The sequence below is a fragment of the Xenopus laevis genome, chromosome 6L (genome assembly GCF_017654675.1).
Source record: "Xenopus laevis strain J_2021 chromosome 6L, Xenopus_laevis_v10.1, whole genome shotgun sequence".
Classification (NCBI taxonomy): Eukaryota; Metazoa; Chordata; class Amphibia; order Anura; family Pipidae; genus Xenopus; species Xenopus laevis.
The window spans coordinates 30,909,747-30,931,482 of record NC_054381.1 but is presented as its reverse complement, the minus strand read 5'-3'; the positions used below and the strand labels follow the sequence as shown (position 1 = coordinate 30,931,482).

At 39.1% G+C, this 21,736-nt stretch overlaps 1 protein-coding gene across 4 annotated transcripts in view; it reads right to left on the bottom strand.

Annotated features, from left to right (window-relative positions):
- Positions 1-21,736, bottom strand: part of cdk14.L (cyclin-dependent kinase 14 L homeolog) — a 347,215-nt gene that overhangs the window by 121,726 nt on the left and 203,753 nt on the right. For 3 of the 4 annotated variants that reach the window (XM_041565882.1, XM_018266524.2, XM_041565883.1), the window contains one exon: positions 6,476-6,539. In XM_041565882.1, the coding sequence (XP_041421816.1) occupies positions 6,476-6,539 (64 nt within the window). Of the gene's footprint in view, positions 1-5,883; positions 5,941-6,475; positions 6,540-21,736 lie in introns of those variants that run through there. The other variant, XM_041565884.1, reaches the window with a different exon arrangement.

Here is a 21,736-nt window from a genome sequence, read left to right as displayed (position 1 = left end):
GCCTTAAATCAAGGAGAACCCTGAAAATGAGTTGACATGTCTGCACCAGCCCCCCTCCCCAGCTGAAGAAAAGACACCCTCTTGTATAGCCCTACCCCCTCCTGTAAAATTGCACAGTGGTGTTGATGGCCACATGGGTGTCCGCAGAAAGGAGCAAGAGGGGGGTCTTTGCTGCTTTTGGGGAGAATACAAAATGGTCCAATGCTGGGAACCCCTGGATAACTTTGTCTTTTGATATCCATTACCCTGTAACTTTTTAAGATAATTTAAGGTAACAGGTCAAAACAGTATTTGTAAATCAGAGTGCAAAGTAGGCACGCCATGAACCCTGTAAGTCAGTATTGGGCGAATCCCCAAATCCTATATAGGGTTCGTTTTCAGTTTGGTCAGGCTCTTGTATTCTACCCAGGATCCTCCTTAAAAGGGTTAAATTCAGCTTAATCCCGAACCAAATTTTGGATTTGTTGCATTCCTAGTACCACTGTATTCCTTAGAAAATCATAAAGTGCAATTCAGCAAAAGTGCATGATGGATCATATCATTTTTATAACTAGATAACCCAGTGCAAAGTACCCGCAGCAGCAGCAGCAGATGATGTAACTGTTGTTCTAGCAGTTATGCAAGATGATATATAAGTGTGCACGTGTTTATATGGATACATAAATCACTTATACATTATATAACCGGCATTGACGGGACTAGACCATTTCTTCTGATGCAGCCAATGAAAATGTGAGTTTCTGGGAGGGCCTGTCACATATGGAGCTGTTTTCCTTGTAACTCATAATTAAAATACTTGAGGTTAACTAAAAATAAAAGAAATTAACTTGATCCAGTACTGCCGGGGATAATATTGCAGTTACTACTGCCACATTATTTTTTTATTTTCTATTTTACTTAAGTCCAAATCTCTCTTCCATAATTCAGCTGTGGCTTCAGACCACGGACTGTTTTTCTTGGAGGCAAATCTTATAGACCTACCTGGGTAGTCTTGTGGCAGAAGCAGTGCAGTCAGCTTTCTGCATTCTGTATGCCTTGAATGTGTTCTATCTACACTCTCTCCCCCCCCCCCTTGGTTTTTCATTTGGCAAGTGCATCTAGAATATCATTTGCTTGCTTTTCTTTTACCCCTAGGGAAATTTTCTTCCTTTAAAAGACCTGCTTTGACTCACAGTACATCTCAGCCGCAAACTCCCACCCATGATCTTGTAGGGTGTTTGCCTTTTCCTTAAAAATAATTCCGCTGTTGGCTACCGCTCACACAGAACTCAATTGACTTTGAAGAGGTGCAATTAGAAGAGCCTGTTGCATCCTAGCAAAAATGGCACGAAGAGATAACGTTATTTAATGTAGGAAGGAACACGATCTATAACATGCATTATACCCTCTCCACCCCCCAGTAGTGGTAACAAAGGGACCTACAGAGTGTGAGAAAAAGCTTGGTTTAGGTTTGTCAATATACCAAGTTACATCTTTCAGCACCAGTGTTCAACTAAAATGGAGACAGGGTCTTCAAAAACTATGGAGTGGTGCTCAGCAAACAGTACCCCAGGCCACTTTGTTTTTGAATAAAAGGAACACCGACCTGGGGTAGGAGGTAAGAGATAAGAGAAAAACTCGGCATTCCCCCAATGGTATTTTTCACCATTAATCAATTTTAGTACAGGTATGGGATCTGTTATCCAGAATGCTCGGAACCTGGGGCTTTCCGGATAACGTATATTTCCGTAATTTGGACCTTCATACCATAAGTCTACTAGAAAATCATGTAAATAAACCCAATAGGCTTGTTCTGCTTCCAGTAAGGATTAAGTTTATATGAGTTTGGATCAAGTACAAGGTACTGTTTTATTATTACAGAGAAAAAGGAAATCATTTTTAAAAATGTTGATTATTTGGAGTCAATGGGAGACTGCCTTTCCATAATTCTGAGCTTTCTGGACAATAATTTTCCGGATAGCAAAATATTTGCAGGAAAGGCAAGCACTTCATCACTTCTTGCTGTGCAATAAATCCTTTAAGTCTGTTCAAGTTCAGAGGTGGGAGGTGCAAACCCCCCAAAATAATGTTCTGCACCTGAAGAGTGTAAGTAGTGCTCCCCATATACCTCATTTATGGGGGGCTGGGAAATTGACAAAATGTCTAGCCCCATGTCAGATTTCAAAATTGAATATAAAAAAATCTGTTTGCTCTTTTGAGAAATGGATTTCAGTGCAGAATTCTGCTGGAGTAGCACTATTAACTGATGTGTTTTGAAAAAAAACATGTTTTCCAATGACAATAAATGTGAATACAATTTGCATTGTAGGCCGATATATTTACTTCCACACTATGTCCATACTACTTTTTTTTTTTTTTTTCACATATCCATTTATTTCCGGTTATTTATATAGTAAGGACACATTTCCATAGCGCTTTGCAGACATTGTTGATTATTAACATCAATCCCTGCCCCATTGGAGCTTACTCAAGCCCTACATAATTCATACACAGTAGGGTCAATTGTATCAAGAGTCAGTGAGCCTGTCTGTATGTTTTTGGAGTGTGGACTGAAAAGAGGAGTAGTATTTGAATTAGCCCAGTGTTATTGTATAAATGAGCCCCAGGGAGAGCATACAAACCGCTTGCTCTTGGCTGGAATCGTACTCATGTCACAGTTAGAAATACAACTATGTTCTAGTTTTGTGCAAATAAATATGAATTCAGCCATAGGAAAAACAAAAGATAAATAGGTTCATGACCTCATTATCTAAAAATCCCTCATCGTTGACCAAATTTCTCACAATCCAATGCTTCATCGCAGAACATGTTGCATTTGGAAGAATAAGTAACAACCAGTGAACTTTCTCAGGAAGGTTCGGGAACGTCCCAACTGCTTTGGGAAATAATTTTGCTAAAATATTTAACTACAGCGCTTGAACCACCAAACTGATTTGAATGCACAGGGGGTCACGCATGGAGTTTGAATATTTTCATTACTGGAAAATTCATGAGTCTATACTCACAGTGTGAAGTCATTAGATTTGCAATTTAAAGTGTCACAGTTATCAGGGAAGGAATGCTATTGGCTCTGCGTTTGGAGATGGAGTTTAACTTCAGAGAGTATTATTAAATAAGTGTCAGTAAGTGAAGGTCATTTAATATCGACTCAGATAATGTGTAGGTAAGAGAGTTGTCCTCAATGCAGAGTTTCAATCTTTATTTAAAGGCACTTCCAGGATATAGAAAAAAAAATGTGTTTTGGCCAAGACACCTCTACAGTATTTCCATAATGACATTTTATTACTCAAAATGCTGTACAGGTAAGCGGATCTGTTATTCAGAATGCTCAGGACCTGGGGGTTTCTGGAACAGGGATCATCCCATAATTTGGATCTCCATACCTTAAAACATTTAGGAGGTTATTTATCAAGGTCCAAATTTATTTCAGTATTACTAATATCAAACTTTCGAGCAACTCCCGAATGGAATTCCTGACTGGGCCTCATTTATGAAGAAAAATGCCCGAAAAAATAGGGTTCAGAGAAAACTCTGAATTGTTTGGAGTTTTCCGCAAAAACTAAAAAATCTTCGGAGTTTTTTGCGCCGAAAACCCCAAAATCATCCAATATCGGTACGGACACTGGGACCTTCCCCATTGACTTATACAGGACCTCGAGAGCTTTTAGATGCCGGGGTTTCGGATTCAGAGTTTTTAGACTATCGGACATTAATAAATATCGAAAAATTTGTTTTTTTTTTGCTACGAAAACTACTAATTATTCGAGGTTTGGATATTCGAACCTTGATAAATAACCCCCTAAATAAACCCAATATGCTGGTTTTGCTTCCAATAAGGATTAATTATATATTAGCTTGTCTGTTTTATTATTACAGAGAAAAAGGAAATCATTTTTAAAAACTAATTATTTGATTACAACGTAGTCTATGGAAGACGGTCCAGTAATTCAGAGCGGATTCTGTATAAGGGGTTTCTGGATAACTGGTCCTAAACCTCTATAAGATTTTTTCCTATTTTGCATATAAATTGTTCAATTTGATTACAACTTGTTTTAAACCTGTTTTAGTTAATCTAGTTTTCAAGAAAGCAGTGATAGGTATTTAGTAGGTTATTCGTAAATGCATATATAAAAAGCGTCAGACAGATAATGAAGTCAGAATTGAAGGCGTTTGCTTTTCCTGAAAACTGTTTATAATGTTATGATAGGACTAACAAAAAAACTTAATGGCCTTTGGGAGTGCCCGTGTAGATGTATCAGACTGCTACACAAACCAGAAAAATGTATATCATGACTGCCCCTTGTTAGTTACAATTATTTGGTAAACAGTATGTTACTCTAGTTGTTATGATGTCATAGCGACCAGGTGACAAGGATATATAATAATTAAAAGATAATGATATGGCCTGAGCTTTCCTTTCTCTGTAAAACTCCTAATAAGGAAGAAACTGTGAAACTATTGTTGTTTATTGTGTGCTTGGGTGTCAGGCCCAGTAAGATTTTGTTTTAGGGCTCCTATGCATATTGTGGTTCTTTTAGATCTGATTGAGGTGTAGTGCTTCTGGCTAAATATCACTGTCTGGGAGATCGCTATAATAAATTCTTAATAAAAAAAAAAAAAGAATACATCCATCTATACTTGGAATTCCCATAGAGAACAAGGCTTTAACCTTTACACTCACTGCTGATGACTAAAGACTATTTAGTAGCTAGAGAACAGTTGTTTTGACAATGTAATAGCCTTATTATAACTAATGATGTCTCCACTATTTAACAGCAATGGAGCAAATGGAATGATCAGACATATTCAAATAAAAGCCTCTACTGCCACCTAGTGTTATAAAGGCCACATTCCATATGGCAGCCGAAAGGAAATGGGTACAGGTATGGGACCTGTTATCCAGAATGCTTGGGACCTGGGGTTTCCTGGATAAAAGGTCTTACTGTGATTTTGAACGTCATACCTTAGTCTGCTAACAATCATTTAAAACTTAGGCTGGTTTTGCCACCAAAAGGTATTAATTACTTGGAATCAAGTACAAGGTAGTCTAATTTAGACTTTACATGCCCTTTAAATGAGCTTTGGCCACCCAAATACACAAGCATTATCTAGAATGCTTGGGACCTGGGGTTTTCCATATTTTGTATCACCATTCCTTTAAGGGGGGTGTTCACCTTTAAAATGTCTCGGTCTTTAATATATTGATAATGGGTTGAGTGCAGAGGATTCTTGTATGTGTCTATATGTATTTTGTGGTCACAGCCTCATTGAACCCCCGCCTAATGGTTTTAAAAAATAGTGGTGAGCACAACTTTCCCTTGTTTGTTATAGTTATACAGGAGCAGTGACCAGCTCCATGTTGTAGCTCACACCCTTCCCAGCTATAGTCAGGTGATCCCACTGGTGTCTAATAAGAGGGCAGCCAAGTTTGGGAGTTTTACTTTGAAAGCAGCAAGTAAGTTGCAGGTAAAAACTAGTCCCTTTGTAAAATGTATAATGAAGCAATAGAATTCTTAATGAATCAGATAAAATTGAGCATAGGACTGGCCAGATATGGGATGACTTTGACATAGTTGGCCAGCTTAAATATATTGCAATATATGGACAAACAATCCCTGTGTTGTTTAAAGGGTAAGGCATTTTTCGGTAGCAGTATGCACAAAATGTCTCTGTCTTAAATATATTGATAATGGGTTGAGTGCAAAGGACTTGTATTTGTTCACCTTTAAATTAACTTTTAGTATGATGTAGAGAGTGATATTCTGAGACAATCTTCAATTGGTTTTCAAATTTTATTTTGTGGTTTTTGAGTTATTCCGCTTTTTATTCAGCAGTTTTCCAGTTTGCCGTTTTAGTAGTCTGGTTGCTAGGGTCCAAATTACTCATCACCATAACCATGCACTTATTTGAATAAGAGACTGGAATATGAATAGGAGAGGCCTGAATAGAAAAAATGAGTAATAAAAAGTAGCAATAACAATACACGTGTAGCCTTACAGAGCATTTGTTTTTTTTAGATGGGGTCAGTGACCCCCATGTGAAAGCTGCAAAGGGTCAGAAGGCAATTCATTCAAAAAGTATAAAAAAAAGAAAAAAAGGCTCATTGAAAAGTTGTTTAGAATTCGCCATTCTATAACATACAAAAAGATAATTTAAAGGTGAACCACCCCTTAAAGTCTGCTAAAAAATATTTAAACATAAAATAAACCCAATAGGACTGTTTTGCCACCAATATAGATTCATGCAGCTGAGTTACCATCAAGTAAAAGCTACGGTTTTATTATTACAGAGAAAAATGACATTTTTAAAAATAAGAATTACTTGTTTAAAATTGATTCTATGGCCTTTCTATAATTCAGAGGGGGGTCCCATAACCCTATCAGGTATGAGAAATGTGAGATAGTCCACCTCTCATTATGATTATTATCTAACAGGAATGACGGGTCTGTTAAATGAAATAATCAGCACAGCTCACCTGGCTCGAAATGTGGCAAAGAATGCACCGCAGGCCACGTCTCTTCAATAGGCGTCCCGAGAATCTGAAAGAAAATGGCACCGTTACGTTTGTTTGTGCAACAGCAGATCCTCTTTCCCATGGTGCAATTAACTTCACTGCGTAATCTTAGTGCAATGCAACAAAAATGCCAACATATTGTATTACAGGTATGGGACCAGCATGTTCAGGACCTGGGGTTTTCCGGATAATGGATCTTTCCGTAATTTGGATCTTCATACCTGAAGTCTACTAGAAAATCATGTAAACGTTAAAAAACACAATAGGCTGGTTTTTCATCCAATAAGGATTAATTATATCTTAGTTGGTATAAAGTACAAGCCACTGTTTTATTATTACAACGTAAATCATTTAAAAATTAGAATTATTTGCTTATAATACACAAAAGCCATGAATATCTTGTAAATTATATCCTTATAAACGGTGAGTTCTGATGTCATCAGTTATAAACGGTGAGTAGTGATGTCATCAGTTATAAACGGTGAGATGTGATGTCATTTCTGTCACATGACTCACTGAAATTTGTGTATTATAATAAATAAAGTACCCCCAGTTGCAAAATATGAGGATATTAGAAGTTACCTCGGAGTTCCCTGACCTGTATAAAAACACTCGGCATGGTCATGAAACTCCTCGGTAACTTATAATATCCTTATATTTTACAAGAGGGGGTACTTTATTTACTATATAATGGAGTCTATGGGAGATGTCCTTCCGGTAATTCACAGCTTTCTAGATAATAGGTTTCTGGATAACGGATCCCATACCTGTAGTAACGTAACTTCCAACTCGGGCTCTCTCTGGAACACACTGCCCTCCAATGACTAAACAAGGACATTCCTATGTGTCTACTATGAGACATGGAAATAACCAGTTTTGTACACTAGTTCTATTCCAGATTTCCCCATAGAGCCAGATACAATTGAATGAGAAAAAACTGATCTCACATGATCTCATCACATGAAAACTCCATCCAAGTCCATGGGAAAACTGGAACTGAATTAGGAGAAAAAGGTTTTTCTCTCCTCAAATTGAAGTTTTTCAACTATACATTAAAGGTTGTTCACCTTCGAGTTAACTTTTAGAATGACGCAGAGAGTGATATTCTGAGACAATCTGCATTTGGTTTTCATTTTTTATTATTTGTGGTTTTTGAGTTACTTAGCTCTTTATTCAGTTTGCAATTTCAGCCATTTGGTCGCTATGGTCCAATTTATCCTAGCAACCATGTACTTATTTAAATGAGAGATTGGAATATGAATAGGAGTAATAAAAAGTAGCAACAGCAATAAGGGGCTGATTTATCAAGGGTTGAAGTGAAAATTCGAATTTAATTTTTTTTTAAATTTCAAGCTATTTGTATACTTCGACTAGGGAATAGTGCAAAATCTATACAAATTTGAAAAAAATTTTATGGTCTCTTTAAAAATTCGTCTTCCACCATTCGCCATCTAAAACCTGGAGAATTGCTGTTTTAGCCTATGGGGGACCTCCTAGAACTAAGTCAAATACGATGTTACTTTGATTCGTATTTGACCTAAAACAGCCTATTCACTCTTTAAAAAAAAACTTCGATTTTTTAAATACATTTCGGTTGGTCTTTTTTTATTTGAATTTCGAAGTTTTTTTTTAGAAATTCGACCCTTGATAAATTTGCCACTAAATGTGTAGCCTTACAGAGAATCATTTTCAGATGAGGTCAGTGATCCCCGTTGAAAACTGGAAAGAGTCAGAAGAAGAAGGCATATAATTTGAAAAAGTCAAATAATGAAGACCAATTGAAACATTCTAAAATTTTTACTTAAAGGTGAACCACCCCTTTTAAAAAGAATGGCAATCCAAAAAATATTTTTTGGCTAATAAAAGAAAACATTATTCTAAGCAACTTAGCAATATATATTTTTATCCCATTGTCTGTGTTTTTTAAGTAATTTTTTTATATGTATTGCTATTGAAAACAGTGTCTGTCCCTTTCTATTCTCTGCCCTGGTGGATCAGACTGTTGATACAATGTAAGACAAGGCAGCTGATTAACAGACCTGTCTTTGCTGCTGGGGAACCAAGACTTTCGCAACATTGTTAAAAAAGTAACAACCAGTAATTAAGCAAATGTTTGTTTTAACAAATAACTTTAAAAACACCAACAATAATTAATACATGTATATTGCAAAGTTGCTCAGAATGAGGTTTTCTTTTATTAGGCCATTTACCCTTTAACATGGCCTGAATAGAAAAATGAGTAATAAAAAGCGGCAATAACATTTGTAGCCTTGCAGAGAATTTGTTTTTTGTTTTTAGATGGGGTCAGTGATCCCCATTTTAAAACTGGAAAGAGCCAGAAGAAGAAGGTAAATAATTCAAAAACTATAAAACAAATAATGAAGACCAATTGAAAATCTGCTTAGAACTATTTATTCTATAACATACTAAAAGTTAACTTAAATGTGAACCAAACCTTTCAATACATATACAGAAGGACACAGCTTGTCTGCACTAACAAGTCTAACATATGCAATACTCACAAATATACAGCAGAGGGAACCTTTGCATTGCGAACTGCTACATTTATTCCACAAATGGCTGTTTATTAAAAAAAAATGCAGCTGCATATTCCTTAAGCAAGTATTTCTTGATAATTAGGAATCCTTGCTTATCATGTTTTAATAAAATATTTATTAAAACTAAAATACATCTCTTTGATGTTAATTTATGGAAATCGTAGTTAACGCCTTCACCGCCAAGAAAGACGTCAAACATGAATAGTGTCAATAAGCAGCAAGCTTATCTCCCATGAGTAGTACCTCTGGCTAAAACATCACCTAATGTATCTGTTATATTTTACAATATACACACACAAAAAAGTACCGTGTTCATTTTAGTCATATTAAAGATGCCATATTGCACATGCACTATGTTCTTGCATGTGTGCTTAAAATGCAATTTCAGCTACACCTTAAGGGCTCTTACAGACGAGCATTTTTAGCTGCGCTCCCCTGCGTTCCAGTTTCATGCGTTCAGTTGCACGCTGCGTCTGCGTCCGACAATCGTGTTGCTTCGAATCAAAGCTGCGACTTCATCCAACATTTCTATCTCTTACCTTATTTCTGTCGCAGGCATTTTGTCGCATCTCACCGAAAACGTCCATGTAGTCCTACCCTCATGCGTTCAGCTGCAGGGGAGTGCAGGAGTAGACGCACTGAATTCTTTTCAATGGGGCTGTACACACACACACACACAGACGCATGTAAGCACCGAATGCAGGTTGGGACACCGCATGTTGCATTTTTGCTGCGTTCATCGCTTACATGTGTCTGTGTGAGTACAGCCCCATTGAAAAGAATTCAGTACGTCTACTACTGCGCTCCCCTACACATGAAACCGGAACGCAGGGGATCGCAGCTAAAAACATTTGTCTGCAAGAGCCCTTAAAAAGTGAAATGCTGCATTGCTGATTAGAAATCAGAGCAGGTGCATGCTGCAGACTGCATTGATTTCTAGACAACCGTGTGGTCGGTGAGTAGAGAGATCACTAATCATTGCACATTTGTATTTTTATATTTTCAGGTTTCAAAGGGATAATACTTGCAGCTGTCTGGGACTGTCCTACGTCTACCGATACATAGTAAGAACTAGAGCTTTGCTGCGGCAGAGACAACCGGCAAGAATGAGTTGCGTCAGAACCCACTGAAGCCCTTGATACACAGAGACCCCTGTCCCCCAATTCAGAAAAAGTCTAATTAGCAGCAGCAGCCGTGTGCGCAGTGCCTGAAAGTCTTGGGATAAAGTAATAAACAATAAGATCAGATCTTCCCGTCACTGTATCTATGTTGCAATACTAAAAGTATGACAAAGTATGGCCGCCTTGTAACAGGCGTTAAATTCACTTTAACAAGTCTGCCATCTGTTTACTAAAGGTCATGTCTGAATGATCGGGTCGGCCCTGGTCTTGCTTTCTCTAATGTTCCATAAACCCTGACAAGAAATATGGAGGAAATAGTCCAATAAAAGGTACTTATGACTGGCTGGTCTGCAGTAAAGAATCACACCCGCCTGAGAAATAATGCATTTCAAACATTAACAGAAACCAAATAGCGAAGACTAGATCAGAACAGGCAAAAGGCCTAGCATTTGTATCAATATTGGAAGTCCAAGTACTTCCCCCTATGGTAGGGTGTCATTTTATGCTGGGATCCTCAGTGTTGTATTGTTCTGGGAGTGGTTTGCAGGGGTCACATGGTGGGAGTCACAGCGTTAGATAACAACAGTAGTATAACAGGATCAGCCCTAAGCAATTGTGAGGCTCAATATTGACAAAGTCAAAGTACTGCCCTATCCTAGAGTGCAGGTCTGGACTGAGAATCAAAACAGTCCCTGGCATTTCAGGTACCCAGAGGCCCCAACAGGCCACACAGAGGCCCAAACAGCACCCCACTTAATAGTGAGTGTCTATGGCATCTTACAGCGGCCCCTTTGGCATTTGCCAGAACCGACAGATTGCCAGTCTGGACCTGCTATGTTATTTTATGCTGGGAGCCACAATGCTGTATTGTCCCACCATGTAAACCCAGCAAATCCCCAGCAGAATACAATACTGTGGCTCCCAGCATAAAATAACACCCTAGCACAGGGCAATACTGTGACTACCAATATAGAACCTTGCAATAGCTTGTGGCCAATCCTGTTATTCTACTAGTGTGGTCCAGCACAGTGACTCCCAGCATGTGACCCCTGCAATCCAATCTCAGCACAATACAGCGCTGCAGCTCCCAGCATAAAATAACATCCTAGCATATTGCAATACTGTGACTTCCAATATTGAGCCTCACAATTGCTTGGGGCTGATCCGGTTATTCTACTAGTGTGATCTAGCAAAGTGACTCCCAGCATGTGACTCCAGCAAATCAATCCCAGCACAATACAGCACTGTGGCTCCTATAATTGACACCCTAGCATAGGGCAATACTGTGACTCCCAAAACGGATGCAATGGCTAGGCCTGTTATCTGTTATTTAGGGTTCAGATCTAGTCTTCGCTATTTATATAGAAAAACATTTTACTGCCCTATTAGGAGGCCAGAGTAATTTAACCACAGTGCTAGTTCCAAAAACTAGAACAGGCAACAGTCCTAAGGCTTAATATTGGAAGTCAAAGTACTAACCCATACTTGGGCAGTGTCATTTCATGCAGGGAGCCACAGTGTTGTATTGTGCTGGGGTCATATGTAGAGAGTTACAGTGATAGATCAGAACCCTAGAATAACAGGTAGGGTGCCAAGCAATTGTGGGCCTGCAGCCTTTGTAATAGCTTTAAATATTTAAAACTGGAATTCAGATGCAGAGACTTAATCTCCCTTCAACAAACTCAGACTTGCCACTTCATAGGTCTTGGCTATAATAAAATGAGGGAAGAAATCAAGGGAACTGAAGGCACTAATTAAACACATTCTGCAACAAACCCAAAGCAGCATGAAGAAAAGGTTAAACATCTGAGGTGCCACCTTTCTCTACATGAAATATTAATGAAAGGGATTCTCAAGTAGCATATGGACCTTCTCATAGGATGCCGCTGATGTGATCCCTTATTGCATTTCTTTGATACAGTGTCTGGAAGTCACAAGTGCTTGTTAACCCAGAACAAATGGAAGCTTGAAATGCTCCCAAACCTCCCACAACTGTCAGGAATAGGTTCATTTGTTCTCTTTCAGCTCAGGTACTCTAAATGAGAACAGAATGGTTCATAAGAAGTTCAGAAGGGAAGCTTTATCTAGATAAAAATGACAAAATAAAACGTGTGTTCATCATGCAGAGCAAAGTATGGCAGTGTAACTTTATGCTAGGAGTCCCCATTGTTGGCTTGTGCTTCAGAGGGTCACTCACTGGGAGTCGCATGGTGGGAGTTGCATTGCTATAATAATATGGAGGTTGCTGGGGTCACAATGTAGTTTAATGCTAAGAGTAAAACTATTGTATGCAGGGGGTGTTGCTGGGGTCATAGTGTAGCTTAATGCTAAGAGTAAAAATATATTGTATGCAACCGTTTTGTTGAGGTAACAGAGCTTAATGCTAAGAGTAAGGCCACACGAGGAGATTCGGGGAGATTGTCGCCTGGCGACTAATCGGATCGTCTGCTGAGCGACTATCTCCATGAACTGCCTCAGCGTTTTTCCCCATAGGCTACAATGAAAAGTCGCCTGTGCTAATAAACACGCGGCGATTCGTTTTCTATAGCTGCCCGAAGTTGCCTCACTATTGAAAACACATCGCCGCGTGTGCATTAGCGCAGGCCACTTTTCATTGTAGCCTATGGGGAAACACGCTGAGGCAGTTCGGGGAGATAGTCGCTCAGAAGAGGCGGCGATTAGTCGCCTGGCGACAAAATCTCCCCGAATCTCCTTGTGTGGACTAGCCCTAAAAATATATTGTACGCAAGGGTGTTGCTGGGTCACAAAGTAGCTCAATGCCAAGAGTAAAAATATATTGTATGTAAGGGTTGATGGGGTCATACTGTAGCTTAATGTTAAGAGTCAAAATGTTATCAAATGCAGGGGGTGTTGCTTGGGTCATATAGTAGAAGTTAGAGTGTTTTCCTGTTATATGCTGGGATGAAAGAGTGGCATTTTATAAGAGTTTTATAAGAGTTGCAATGCAGTTCCATCATACACTGCCTTGGTGTCACAATGTTGTCTTATGCTGGTGTCACAGAATTCCTTTTAAAACCCAAGCTGAGAAGCTAAGGATGTTTGCTGTAATACATATAATTAAAAGGGATCAACACCCAATGAAATATTGTTGGTGGTTTTAGGGTTCTTGCACATGGGTTGCACGTGAATGTGCGTCTATTGAAATACATGATGAACTCATTAGAAAGCATATACTGAGTTGACATGAGATTTGTAAAGTGTTTATTATGAGTTCAATATGTATTTGCCTATTTTTATTGTATTTTGTCACAGTAGCATAGATCATAATACCCACAGTAAGCAGCAATCTTTCTCTGCTTTATGGCGGAGACTCTAAACTTTATAAATGAGCATCAAGGGATTAGCATCACAGCTTTAAAGGAAAACTAAACCCCCTCAAACAATGTAGGTCTCTATAAAAAGATATTGCATACAACAGTTCATGTAAAACCCTGCTTCATGTAAATAAACCATTTTCATAATAATATTTTCTTTTTATTAGTATGTGCCATTGGGTAATCATAAATAGAGAATTGCAATTTTAAAAAAAATACTATCCCCGGGGATAGTATGATTCGCAGTGCACACAAACATACCAAACAGACCATACATGTTAGGTCACATGATGAGCCAATAAACAGACAGAGTTCTGTCTTTTGCTCCCACACTTCTTCCTGTTACAGTTACTTAAATTGTTGCTTAAATATTCATTTTGGGGGTATAGTTTTCCTTTAACCTACAAATAAGCCAATTCATTGTTAGGAAAGTAAACTGGGGAAATGTTAACTATTATTAAATTTATTTTATTTAAACAGTAGACTAGCAGACTCCTTAGAAAAATAATGTTGTGGGATCTTTGTTAAGTGTAGGTTTAATTAGTCTTCCAAACAGAAAATCGCCATATGCCTATGGGTTGTGTGTTACACAGTGGCCTCCATGGCAATATATAGATTGCAGTTTTCAGCCAGTCTAAATACTATAATGTATAGAAATATTAAAGGCAGTCACTGGACAGGAATAGAGCTGTAAAGTTAATCTCCTCTGTAATAGCCGAGTTTTATAAATGCTGTTTCATTTACAGCTCATTAGGTTGAGTGTCCAGATACAGAGAAATTGCACAATATACACACAATGTTCCTGTACAGTCAGCAAAGTGATATTTAAATTGTGCTGGTGAGCGACAAAGCAGGACGTTGTTCAGGGATCATTACACAAACTCACACAGGTTGCAAAGTGTGTTTGCTGTGCATGTGCTCTGAGAATAGTGCCCAGAAGAAAAAAAAAAAAGATTATAAATTGAGCTGGTATGAAAGGGAAAAAGTGTACAAGTAGATTTACTGTATGACAATTTTGCCCCTTTTGTTTGAATTAAAAATACAAGTAAAACAGCAACCCTATTGGTTTATAAATATACCAGACTACTAATCGCAACATTTGTGCTCAGAAACAGCCAGTCAACTTGCTTCCTTTAGATCCAACACAGTGCTCGTCAGTGTGGCATTAGCTTTAGATTATAACTATAATATTATGGATTTGCAACAGGAGATGATTTCCAATGAGTGATAGAACTGAGCAGAGAAGATGCCTCTTGCATTAGTAACCTAAAGGGGTTGACCAACTTTAAATTACCTTTTAGTACGATGGAGAGTGATACTCAGACAATTTGCAATTATTTGTGTTTTTTGAGTTTTTTAGCAGCTTTCCTGTTTTATTTCAGCAGTTTGGTTTCTAGGGTGCACATTACCCTAGCAACCATGCATTGGAGAGAACCTGAGTAGAAAGATGAGTAATAAAAAGTAACAACAACAACAATAAATGTGTAGCCTAACAGAGCATTTGCTTTTTTAGATGGGGTCAGTGACCCCCCATTTGAAAGCTGGAAAGAGTCAGCAGAAGAAGGCAAATAATTAAAAAATAAACAATGAAGACCAACTGAACAGTTGCTTAAAATTGGCCATTCTATAACATAAGACTTAAAGGTGAACCACCCCTTTAAGCTTTCTATCAGATTCATAAATAATTGCATAACTGCCAAAACTAGAACCATTTTTCCTCCCCTAGAGGTAACAAAAAGGGGGATATCAGGGTTAAATAAGTATGTGTGTGGGGTAGGCCTGGGGCTAGGTTTTATCAAGGAGTCTCAGTACCCAGGTGGGCTGGGGAGACCAGGAGCCTGAGGCTTAGGGCTCTTACAGACGAGCGTTTGAAGCTGCGCTCCCCTGCGTTCCATTTTTATGCTTTCAGCCACAGGGGAACACAGGAGTAGACGCATTCGGTTTTTTCAATGGGGCTGTACTCACACAGGCGCATGTAGGCGCCGAACGCAGGTTGAGACACAACATGCTGCATTTTTTCTGCTTTCGGCGCCAACATGCGTCTGTGTGAGTACAGCCCCATTGAAAAAAACTGAATGCGTCTACTCCTGCGCTCCCCTGCGGCTGAACGCATAAAAACGGAACGCAGGGGAGCGCAGCTTCAACCGCTCGTCTGTAAGAGCCCTTAGTCTCAGGCTTGGCACAGGTTGTTAAATGATATTACTTTACATTGAGTTGTTTTTATATATTCAGATATGCTGTTGCAAGTACATACAGTATATTTAATGTTATGAAGTATTTTGTTTTAAACCAAGCTGCAGCCTTGCCACCAATTCAGGAGTAAGTGTGAGTAATTGGGGTCAAATGGGTTATGGGACAAGGTCTGGTAAATGAACCTGACAATGTCATTAAAAAAAGAAGTAACAGTGCTAGAAAAATACTGGGGTTTAAAAAGACTTAATCATGTCTGCAGGGGCCCCATAATAAAAACATAAAGAAAAGGCTCAGATGATCTCCAAAGAGCGTGACTAATTTATCGGAGGAATATATTGCGCCGCAGTCGGAAGCAAGAATGAGTGGAATTATGTAGCTGGTAATGCTGATCCCCATGCTTTATGCTGCGTCTGTAGCCACAAGGAGTCGGCAGCACCTGCATCTAATCTAAGCAGCTTAAGCAGGAGCCAGAAGCACAAGAGATGAATAACTGGGGATCTGTGCAGAGGAAGGCTGCTGGGATTTACCTGAAAGCAACACTTGTTTCCCCTCTTAATTTCATAGTAGTTTCAATGTCTGACCTAGGGTTGCTGGTAAGCAGCCTAGAATGAGGATTGGTTACGCTTGCAGCAAGGACTGGGTTACACATATTATCTTCTTATTAGTTTTAAAGCATGAAACTGGTGAAAAAGCTACTTCTCCGCTACATGGAGATCAGTGGCATTATTATTATTACTGCACAGAAATGAGTTCACCAGATAGTTGGGAGTGTTAGTGTACAAATCATTATGCCTAAAAGAGTAGGTAATTAAAATCAATAAAAGTGAATTAATCCTTGGGAAATCAATGATTGGAGGTGAGAGAGAGTACAATTCTTTGTATGCAGAACTCCCCTGACTTGGATGGATTCTGTTCTCCAGCTTGCCTTGGTTACTAATACCCTGGCCTAGAGGGCAGAGTCATCTATTTGGCTGTAAGAGCAGTTTTGTTTTTATGTGCAGCAATATTTCTATGCTCTCCCACCAGTAACTCCCTTTTTACAAGTCTATAAAAACTCTTTTCAGGGTTGTTTAGGGTTCTGACACTTTGTGATTTCACAATCCATGGAGCACATGTCAAATAAACTTGGTTTTACACATCAAATGATCTCAGGTAACTGAATTTCTCTGACAGCTGCAAAAAGTCAACAGCAAGAGACATGAGTCTTTACAAGTCATTGCACAAAATGGGTTAAAGAGGACATTTAGGGGCTAATTAATCACTAGATTGTGGTGTTACTGCTCAGTAAAACAATTACTGACACTTTAGTATTTAACATTTCAGTTTTTTTTTTTTACACAATGGAACTAAAATAACTTTCTGTACATTTTCTTGCCAAATTTAGTTGGAATAGTGGGGCAAGGATGCGGGGCACCCAATGCTGCTGCTGAGCACCACTGTTCCACAGGGTAGAATGATGGTTCAAACAAAATCTGACAAACTGACTTGCATAAGCTTTGATAAATGTGTCTCCTCTGGTGGACGAACAACGTATAGCTCAGCAGACCTGACAGGGGACTGAAGCCTGTGCTTCTCGGGAATGACCATTAGGACATAGACACCACTCATGAAACAGTCCTGAAAAGATCGAAGGGCTCTTACAGATGAGTGTTTGAATGCGTCTACTCCTGCGCTCCCCTGCGGCTGAACGCATAAAAACGGAACGCAGGGGAGAACAGCTTCAAACGTTTGTCTCTAAAGATGCTCCAACACAGATATAATTTGCCAAGTAAAGTTGGGTTTTAACCCCAAAAAAATTAGATCAGGTGCCACACATTATTTATTGTGGGCTACCTAGTAAGAATGATTTTTTTAAAAAATGCTCTAAGTCCCCATTAAAATATGAATAGTTACAATGTAAACCAAGTTGCATTCATTTTGTTTCTGTTAAGGATGCACTTACTTCAATATCTTGGGAATACTGAATCTTTCATGAAGGATTCAGTCAAATCCTGAACCAAATCTGAACCCTTATTTGCATATGGATAAGGAAGGAATAAAAAAGGGGGAAAAGGATATTTCCTTGTGATGAAAAGTTACATGATTTCAAGGATTCGGTTGGATTTGGTTGAAGCTGAATCCTGCTGAAAAAGGCCAAAGTTGCTGAATGCCAAACCAAATACTGGATTTGGTGCATCCTTAGTTTCTGTATTGAGATACGAATAAAGGAGTGTAAGGGGCAAAGGAAGAGGTGCTCGCCAATTAATGAATGGCTGGCCTGTGACTTTTTTTGCCAAGATCTGCTTGTGCAAGTGGTGGGCATGGTCTGGGTGTGTATGCAGGGCTGGATTTACATCACAGGCGCCCCTAGGCCCGCTGTCATTCGTCATCCCTGTCCCCTTCCCTTTATTACAAATTTTCATCATCGGGACCAGAGCCATGGGGGATTGGTGCACAGAATCCTGCACATTCCCAGTGTTTCTGAACCAATGTGGGTGTGGTTGGGCAGCATGCCACCCCCAAAAATTCTGCTGCCCTCGGCCCGGACCTTGGTGGCCTTTCCACAAATCCGAGCCTATGTGTATGGGGAGCACATTCTCCACCATCATTTTGTTGGGATATAAGCATGAATGCAAAGACTTGTTAATAATGAGCAGGGCAGCCATCAGGGGGGGACCGGGGGGCCCGACCACGCCACACTTACTTGATTAGCCGGGCCCCCCCATCTTTGAGAGCTGCTGACTTCGGGAAGGCATGGACGTTTTAAGGGGCCTTGGCCACCAATTTCCTCATAATGTGGGGGGGGGCCCTGGCCACCAATTTTTTTTCTCATGTGGGGTCCTAGCCACTAATATTTTTTAATGGGGGGGGGGGCTGGCCACAAATGTTTTTTAATGGGGGGCTCTGACCACCAATATCTTTTTATTTTTTTTTGTTTTTTTTACTGTGCGGCGGGGGGCACACCTGTGGGGTGGGGAGGGCGGACCTGTAGGTGGGGCTTGAGTACAGTCACTGTATGGGATATTGTTCTATAAAGCAGACCTACAACATACACATGATGTAAGTTGATGAGGGGAACATTATGAGGAAAGTGTGTCAATTAGAAGACAAGCATTATGTACATCTAGCAGAGACTGAATGATGTGCCAGACTTGTTTACTGTGTTTAGTGAAGGACATATCTCAAAATGTTTAGTATCTCAATCCTGATTGTCCCTATGGTGAGCCGGACAGTATGTAGCAAGTACATTCTCTTAGCCTTAGCCTTGCAGGTGGCCAAATAACCCTGATCAGTGTATTCAAGCTATTGGCCTTCTGTCACTGACACATAACGACAAGGGACATGGGCAGATTAATTATATGTTTGAATGGACCAACTGTAATCTGGTAGGAAGACAGGCCATAGATGCTAAATTAGTTGGGTACTATGGTCTCGAGAATTTCTTCTCAAATGGGTGGTTCACCTTGAAGTATGTTATAGAATGGCCAATTCTTAGCCACTTTTCAATTGTTCTTCATTTTTCATTATTTGCCGTCTTCTGACTCTTTCCAGCTTTCAAATGGGAGTCACTGACCCCAACTAAAAAACAAATGCTCTATAAGGCTACAAATGTATTATTATTGCTACTTGGTATTACTAATCTTTCTATTCAGGCCTCTCTTATTCATATGCCAGCCTCTTTTCAAATCAGTGCATGGTTGCTAGCATCCTAGCAACCAGACTGCTGAAATTGCAAACTGGAGAGCTGCTAAATAAATAGCTAAAAAAACAAATAATAAAAAATGAAAACCAATTGCAAATTACCTAAAACTATCACTCTCTACGTCATCCTAAAAGTTAACTCAAAAGGTGAAAAGCCCCTTTATGTTTGATCTAGATACCAATATTCTGAGACAATCTGAAATTGGTCTTCATTTTTTACTTTCTGTGGTTTTTCAGTTATGTTTTTGTTCGGCACTTCTCCAGTTTGGTATTTCAGCAGCTGGTTGTTAAGATCTTATTTACCCTAGCAACCAGGCAGCAATTCGAATGAGAGCCTAGTCTAAGAATCACTTAATAGGAAGATAAGTAACAGAAAGCAATAGGTTTTTTTTGTCTGCATGGGTCAGTGACCCCCATTTGAAAGCTGTAAAGAGGCAGTGAAGGAATGCAAGTAATTAAAAAAAACTATACAAAATAAATAAGGAAGACTGATAGCATTCTATGACATACTACAAATTAACTTACATACAGGTGAACCACCCCTTTCAGAACACAGACATATGGGGAGAACATATCAACTCCTGGGTCAGACACAAACTCAGGACCCCAAGACTGCAGGGCACTAAGCCACCAATACTGGGTAACACAATGTTCAATACTATGCATGACTATCTAAATCAAACCTTAATAGGAAAACATGTTTTTTTCATTTGACTTCACTAGGGACTGGTTATAACTAATAGAAACCCAGCTGAGAAATCAATACTGTTTATTTCACGCCACTCCAGACTTTAATATCTGAATGAAGAATATAAACGAATTGCCTGGAGTCATCTTCCCATACACAGAAGTGGTAGACAAGCAAAACAGATTTCAGATCACATTAATATTTTGATAAACTAATCTTTGATAACTAAACATTCCGCTCTTTAAATCACACTGGACGTCAGCACTTCTGGGCAATGTGTCCATGCCAGCAATATGCAAGTTGTTTAAAGCAAAAGTCTCGTTAAATACAAACATTACGGTGTGTGTGTAACATGGCAGGAATATTTATGGCCACTCACGGCACCATTGTATCTCTAGTGATGTGCGGCCAGCCAATTCCCATCTAAACCACATTACAGAATAGATGGAGTGGAAACATGCCACAGGCTGAACAGATGTACACATAAAATGCAAGTTATCCTTAAATAAAAGCGTCAGTAAAAATACAATCTTATTCAGGTATGGGACCTGTTATCCAGAATGCTTGGGACCTGGGTTTTTTTTAGAAAATGGATCTTTCCATAATTTGAATCTTCATACCTTAAGTCTACTAGAAAATAATGTAAACATTAAATAAACCCAAAAGGTGTGAGCTTCCGGTAGCGAAACCCCAGGCCCCGGCACAGATTTCAGCACAGAAACTGAGACTGACCACCTTAAAGAGATTAAATTGCCGCTTTGCTGACTTTTATTTTTTAAATGAACACAATTCTTCAGCCCACTGGCTTGACATGGGGAAAATCACATAACATAAACAGTCCTGCTTCACACCCTCACTGGTGTTCTCTTTACTCACATTTGAGTTTAGCCCTCACTGGCTTTTAGAGGACTACAAGTTCCAGAATCCTCTCTGGGCACACTTGAGACACTCTTGTCTCCATGGACCCTCGCCCTCCTCCACTCCAGGAGATCTCTAGGTGAAACATCAGCAGCAGCACTGAGGTGTTGCTCCACACCTCCTTTTAACTATCCTTTATTAACATTTCAATAGTACATAATATTTTAATTACATAAAAACACTTTCATGTTACTGTTCCTTTAAGTCTACTTGTAAATGATGTAAACATTAAATACATCCAATAGGCTAGTTTTGCTTCCAATAAGGATGGATTCATTATATCTTAATTATGGATCAAGTACAAGCTACTGTTTTATTATTACAGAGAAAATGGAAATAATTCTTTCCATTTTAAAAATTGGATTATTTGGATAAAATGGAGTCTATAGGAGATGGCCTTCCCATAATTTGAAGCTTTCTGTATAACGGATTTCTGGATAACAGAACCCATACCTGTACCTGATTGTCTTCTATAGGAATCCATCCTCTGTGTTTTACAAGCTAATGTATGAAGCTTTCTTGTGCGTGAATTACCATATAAACCATTGGGAAGAGAGCATCAACACACTTACAGTACAAGGGTGTGGATGATATTTTACGCTAGATTAACAGCTAAAATGACACCATTATTTTACACCACTTTAGATCTGACTAATCCAGATAGGGAGGACTTTCTGGCCTCAAAACTGGTGTAAAATGTCTAACGTGTGAGTAAGTACCATGGACTT